At 41.2% G+C, this 7,116-nt stretch overlaps 1 protein-coding gene across 1 annotated transcript; it reads left to right on the forward strand.

Moving 5' to 3' along the window:
- Positions 1 to 1,394: 1,394 nt before the first annotated feature.
- On the forward strand, positions 1,395 to 5,545 carry KLHL31 (kelch like family member 31). The gene is made up of 2 exons (XM_007936133.2): positions 1,395 to 2,566; positions 4,813 to 5,545. Exons 1-2 carry the CDS (start codon positions 1,395 to 1,397, stop codon positions 5,543 to 5,545), a joined length of 1,905 nt encoding a protein of 634 aa, XP_007934324.1.
- Positions 5,546 to 7,116: the final 1,571 nt, after the last annotated feature.

Genomic DNA, 7,116 nt, shown 5'->3' on the forward strand with positions numbered 1-7,116 from the left:
GGTTCAAACCCACCAGCCACTCCTCGGAAGGAAGATGGGGCAATCTACTTCCATAGTAATACTGCCTCAGAAACCCAAGGAGGGGTCACTATGAGTCGGGTCTGACTCGACAGCACACAACAACAACATATATATATATATATATATATATATGCATATGTATGTATATAATGTTTCCTCTGGATGGCTTAAACATTGTGCTTTGTGTTGATGCTTTAAACCCATCCAGCGGTGCTATGGAAGAAAGGCCCAGTGATCTGCTTCTGTAAAAATTATAGCCAAGAAGACTCTATGAAGCAGTTCTACTCTGTAACACATGAGGTCATCATGAGTTGGACTTGACTCAACAGCAACTGCTTCTGGTTACCATAAATACTAATTTCTTTACTTTTTTATTTTTAATAGAGAGTCCCACCTTCATTATTCTTTTATTTTTCAGCAAAATTTCTGGATGCCCTTTCATATTTATTTCTTCAGTTGAACTACGGAATCATTAAGTTTCAAAGAGGAAAAAATATTATGGAGATAATAACGAGAGTTTTACTGAATTAGCATCAATTTCTTTATATAAGAATGTAGAGCTTGTCTTTGAACCTGGTGGCAAAATCACATAAACCCAGTGTTGCTGAGTCAATTTCACCTCACAGAGACCCTATAGGAGAGAGTGGAACTGCCCCACAGGGTTTCCAAGGCTGTAAATCTGTAAGGAAGCAGACTGCTTCATCTTTCTGCTGTGGGCGGCTGGTGAGTTCCAACTGCTGACCTTTTTGTTAATAATCAAATGCCTTAACCACTGTGCCACCAGAGCTCCTTCAAAAGTCATATAGTGCTTGTCATGAGTCTCATTTGATTCTAGTCAAGTATAGCTCTTAAAATATAATTGGTTTCATTGCTGCTACAAATAAAATCATCTGCCCCAAATATTTTCTACATGAGTGGAGATTCTTGAATATTAATATTTTATTGAGGAAAACCAGAGTGGTTGCAACTCACTTTTTCATGAGAGCCTTTCAAATGATGTTCAACTGCTATTCTAAAATTATTGTACAGTTGGATCACAGAAAATATGGTCATTAGTACTATATAATAATAATAATAACTTAGCAATACAGCTATCTAGAAATCTTACGTAATAGTATAAGTCTTTCTATAATTATCAATGCTTGATGGTGAAATAACTGCTAACAAAATAAGAATCTATGGTAATGTAAGTTCCTTAAATCTATTTGTGAGGATTAACCTATTTATGCCACTAAAAACTGTTTTCTTATAAAAGTGGAAAGTTTCTCAGTGTAGCATTAGAATGTCCAAAACATAATTAAAATAAAATCATGCTTTTCCTTTCTTTTTTTTTTTTTTTTTCCTAGCAAGCCTGTGACAGTGTGTTTGCCAACATGGCACCCAAAAAGAAGAGTGTCAAAAAGAACAAAGGAGATATCAATGAGTTGACTATAATTGTAGAAGATAGCCCCCTAAGCAAACTAAATGCTCTGAATGGGCTCCTAGAAGGAGGCAATGGCCTTAGCTGCATTTCTTCTGAATTAACAGATGCTTCTTATGGCCCCAACCTCTTGGAAGGTTTAAGTAAAATGCGACAGGAGAGCTTCCTTTGCGACTTAGTCATTGGCACCAAAACCAAATCATTTGATGTGCACAAGTCAGTGATGGCTTCCTGTAGTGAGTACTTTTACAACATCCTAAAAAAAGATCCATCTACTCAAAGGGTAGATCTCAATGATATCGCACCACTGGGCCTAGCCACAGTCATTGCATATGCCTACACTGGAAAGCTGACTCTCTCCTTGTATACAATAGGAAGCATTATTTCTGCTGCTGTTTATCTTCAGATCCACACTCTTGTAAAGATGTGCAGTGATTTTCTGATACGAGAGATGAATGTTGAGAATTGCATGTACATTGCTAACATTGCTGAAACATACTCCCTGAAAAACGCAAAAGCAGCAGCCCAGAGATTTATCCGGGATAACTTCCTCGAATTTGCAGAATCAGATCAGTTTATGAAACTTACCTTTGAGCAGATTAATGAACTTCTTATAGATGATGACTTACAGTTGCCTTCTGAAATAGTAGCATTCCAGATTGCAATGAAATGGTTAGAATTCGACCAAAAGAGAGTAAAATATGCTGCAGATCTTCTGAGCAATATTCGCTTTGGTACCATCTCTGCTCAAGACCTGGTCAATTATGTTCAGTCTGTACCAAGAATGATGCAAGATGCAGATTGCCACAAACTTCTTGTAGATGCCATGAACTATCACTTACTTCCATATCATCAAAACACATTGCAGTCTAGACGCACAAGAATCCGTGGGGGCTGTCGAGTCCTAGTCACTGTTGGGGGACGTCCAGGCCTTACTGAGAAGTCTCTCAGTAGAGACATCTTGTATAGAGACCCTGAATATGGATGGAGCAAGCTTACAGAAATGCCAGCCAAGAGCTTTAATCAGTGTGTGGCTGTGATGGATGGATTTCTTTATGTGGCTGGTGGTGAAGACCAGAATGATGCAAGAAATCAAGCCAAGCATGCAGTCAGCAATTTCTGCAGGTACTTAATCTTTTATCAGGAAATGAAATGGTTCAATATTATGGGGAAATAGTCCTGACATAAAAGTGCATTAATCATGTCTGTTAACTAATTTCATGGGCTCAAAAAACCAATAATAATAATGCCATCTTACATGTGTATAGCACTTTATATTATAAAAGTGCATTCACACATATCATGTACTCAAGATTTCTGAGACAAGTCTATGAGGCTTGCAGGAAAGATAGGATTGTTATTATTTTAAATATGAGGGATATGATACTCAGAGAAATACCACTAATAGGTAGCAATGCTTATTTTTTCATTTATAGTCAGGGGTCCTCACAACACACTACCTTTCTGAAAGAAATTGAGTGCAAATTTAGTTTTTAACATTAGTGGTGTTCTTCTTGTTGTTGTTATGTGCCATCGAGTCAGACCTGACTCATAGCAACCCCTCCTTGGGTTTCCGAGGCAGTATCACTACGGAAGTAGATTGCCCCACCTAATACCAAATTTCTTGTGACTGCTACTGATGCCTGTCAGATTCATATTTAGTAAATAAGATGTGATCATTAAAAATGTAATAGATGATTAAGTATTTGGAAACTGAGGAGCATAGAAATGTCAATGTTATTAATGCATGTAAAAAGAGAAAATGCATAAATCCTTCATAAAATAGGGCTCAATTATCATTATTATTTTGTATTTATGATACAAAATTAAATTGCCACATAGATGATATATCCAGAAAGTCACATTTATATCATGGTAGTAGCACAAAATAAAACATAACTACTGAGTGGGATCTGGGAACTTACACAATATACCATGTTGTTGTTGTTATGTGCTGTCAAGTCGACCTCTACTCTTAATGACCCCTCCTTGGGTTTCCAAGGTGGTATCACTACGGAAGTAAATTGCCCAACCTTCTTTCCGAGGAGTGCCTGGTGGGTTTGAACCGCCAACCTTCTGGTTAGCAGTCAAGTGCCTTAGGCACTACACTACCAGAGCTCCTCAGTATATCATTAATAAATAAATAAATAAATATATTATTTCATGTGTGTGTGTGTGTGTGTGTTATTTAGAAGTTCCAGTGGTGCAGTGGTTAAAGCATTTGGCTGCCAACCAAAAGGTTGGTGATTGGAACCCACCAGCCACTCCCTGTGAAAAAGATGAAGCAGTCTGCTTCCGTAAAGATTTACAGCCTTGGAAACTGTAAGGCAGTTCTACTCAGTACTATAGGCTCACTATGAGCGAGAGTCCACTGGATGGCAGCGAGTTTGGTTTTGGTGTACCATTTAAAAAATTCTCAGCAATTAGTTGGTTTTCAGTCTTTGTAACTGTAGTTAAGTTTTGATTTGAGGGTTAAATGGGACAAAGATGAATATTAAACTGAAGGAGTGAGCTCTGTTTACACCTGAACTATGAAAACAGGAAAGCATGAGTTTACTATGACAGTTTATTTTCCTCCTGCTGATAACTCGTGTATTCGTTGTCAAGTCGCTGTTTCTACAGTATTGATTTCAGTACTTATGGTATAATAACTCTAGTATTAGCACTGAAAAACTTATATTCCTAAACTAAAAAGTCTTAGTTACTAATACTTCCTGGAGAATAGAGAAGCCCTCAAAAGTTAACCCCCCCCCCCCCCCCCTTTTTTTTGATGATTTTGGACATGAGTTCCATTGTCTCATTCTAAACAGAAGAAAGAAGACTTGGCTAAGTGCATTAACTTTTGCTATTGCCACTGCTGGGACAAATAACAAGAGGCTCCTAAGAAACCTAGACATCCAGTCAGTCAGCTCCTATCTTAATTAAACACTGAGAGTCAGTTAGGGATGGCTGGTGTCTCAAGATAGGTATAACCGACTTTAGTGTGTTGGTGTACCCTCTTTCGATTGCCAGAAATACCCAGCTTCCACATGCATAGCTCACAAATCTTACTGTGGTGATGGACATTTGAATATGGAGGAAGGGGAGCAGGAAGGTCCAGTTCTATGGACAATTCCCCAAGCAGCCCAATAAAAGAAGTGGTCTGATAGAGAGTGGGGAGGGATGGGGGGACATCACCCGCTTTGCCATTCCAAGTGTCAAACATTTTTACTGGCTAAGTGAGAAATACCAGCCTACAGGTGAGAAGCTGTGCTAGGTTCCTAGCCTCTTTCCAGACATAGTGTCAAGAGTCCCACATTATGGTTTATGGAGTAATTTGGGTTTCCTGCCTGTCACCGACAGAGCTGTCACACTTTCTCTGCTGTTTCCAGATATGACCCCCGTTTCAACACCTGGATACACCTAGCCAGTATGAACCAGAAGCGCACGCACTTCAGCCTGAGCGTGTTCAACGGGCTCCTCTACGCGGTCGGCGGCCGCAACGCGGAAGGCAGCCTGGCCTCGCTGGAGTGCTACGTGCCCTCCACCAATCAGTGGCAGCCCAAGGCGCCCCTGGAGGTGGCCCGCTGCTGCCACGCAAGCGCGGTCACCGAAGGCCGCGTACTGGTGACCGGCGGCTACATCGGCCACGCGTACTCGCGTTCCGTGTGCGCCTACGACCCGGCCAGCGACTCATGGCAAGAGCGGCCGGCTCTGAGCACACCCCGGGGCTGGCACTGCGCCGTCGCGCTGGGCGACATTGTGTACGTAATGGGGGGCAGCCAGTTGGGGCCGCGCGGGGAGCGTGTGGACGTGCTGACTGTAGAATGCTACAACCCCGCGGCGGGCCAGTGGAGCTACGGGGCGCCGCTGCAGGTGGGTGTGAGCACTGCCGGCGCCTCGGTGCTGCACGGCCGCGCCTACTTGGTGGGGGGCTGGAACGAGGGTGAGAAGAAGTACAAGAAGTGCATCCAGTGCTTCCACCCCGAGCTCAATGAGTGGACGGAGGAGGACGAGCTGCCCGAGGCTACCGTGGGCGTGTCCTGCTGTACTCTCTCCATGCCCAACAATGTGACCCGAGAATCCCGGGCCAGCTCGGTGTCCTCCGTGCCAGTCAGTATCTGAATCCAGGTAGATGCGGGGGCACAGGAAGCACTAGTATTTATTCGTAGAGCCATGTGGTTAACCTCTGAGTTACCGAAAAGAAAATACATAACATTTACTACAATGATTATATATTAAAATATATGAGGGCATATGTCTTGATGATTTTAAATTCCTGGTATGGCACAATAATCTACCTCTGGGTCTTTTTTTCTTTCTTTTAACAAAATGCAGAGCTATAGTCAATAAAGGTTAGAAACTATTTGAGCGGCCACTGGTTGGCAGACGGAATTTGATGTAGGCACTCTTCCCAAGTGGCATGCTTCCCAAATGTTTAGTGGTTACATCCCTATTGAAGGTTTTTCTTCTACACTACAGTATCTCAGAGCTTATGTAAGTGATTTCACGTGCAAACCATTACCGTCCTCTCTTTTTTTCATTAGGAAGTTGAAAATACTCCTTTGTAGTTTCTATTTATTTGAAAATGGAAGTCCATCTGTGTCCATAAAGAGTAGAGAAGATTTAATTTTGTATTTCAACCAGGACTTCAAACCAGTTCAAACTGGTTCATTCATGGCCAACAAAACAAACTGGTAAAGACCCGAATTTTTAAAATTTGAGTGACTCAGAATGGTAACTGGAACCGGAAAAATTACCATTTGAAGTCCTGAAATGAGAGACTTGGAAGAGACATAATGAGCCCTGTTAGGAGTATGAAGTGTGACGTTATTGTCAGGAGAGCCACACACATTCAAAGCTGTGCAGATCAGCCACCATCTTTAAGCTGGTCGCAGTTACATTTGATTCAGTCAGTCAAGAGATTTGGTTGTTATGCAGTGTACATGCTGCCCTTGTTTTCTAAGAGGTAGATTAAGTTTCTAGCGGCATCAACTGTAATTTTTCCCATTCTGTTTAGCATTCTGGTTCACTCGCATTTTACAAATTTGGGTCCATTCTAGTGTTGCTTCTTAGACCATGACTGAATTAGGCTGTAGCAGTTTGAAGCTCTGATTTCAACACCATTTCTTTCCCTATATATATGACTAAGGATTTTGAGAGGCATCCTATGACAGTTATAAGGCTTAAAACAAAGTCTTACTAGAAAGGAACAGTGATTCCACTCAGGAACTGTCAAATTGGTATGTTTGGTTTAGAACCAATTTTCTTCTCCCTTCTTCCACCATGTGCCAAGCCCCAGTGTGTTTTCTATCATAAAACTCTGCTCTCAAAGAAGGAACTGATTAACAGTCATCTAATTTATAGTGTAAATTTATATCATTTTGTTATTTCTCTTAGAAGTATTTGCACTTTGATCCCTGGCTCTTATTAAAGGAAATCTGAGTCTCATGGGAGCCTTACCCTCACCCTAAAAACCACACCAACCTTGTTAAAGGCAACTTTTATCTTCATGTTAGCCCAAGAAGAGCATCCAATAAAACTATGTCCTTAAGGATGTTAATTTAAAGCTTATATAGCCTGAAGCTTGTTCAACCAATAACAATCATTTGACTTCCCCACTCTTTTATATGGATGAAGAGCTCTGGTGGCACAGTGGTTAAGGCATTTAGCTGCTAACCAAAAGACCAGCGGTT

The sequence above is a fragment of the Orycteropus afer genome, unplaced genomic scaffold (genome assembly GCF_000298275.1).
Source record: "Orycteropus afer afer isolate SDZICR_OR568_19922 unplaced genomic scaffold, OryAfe1.0 scaffold00034, whole genome shotgun sequence".
NCBI classification, from domain to species: domain Eukaryota; kingdom Metazoa; phylum Chordata; class Mammalia; order Tubulidentata; family Orycteropodidae; genus Orycteropus; species Orycteropus afer.

Coding starts and splice junctions, on each gene's coding strand:
- KLHL31 (XM_007936133.2), top strand. CDS start 1,395: ATGGCACCCAAAAAGAAGAGTGTCAAAAAGAACAAAGGAGATATCAAT. Junction 2,567..4,812: donor GCAGTCAGCAATTTCTGCAG/GTACTTAATCTT, acceptor TGCTGTTTCCAG/ATATGACCCCCGTTTCAACA.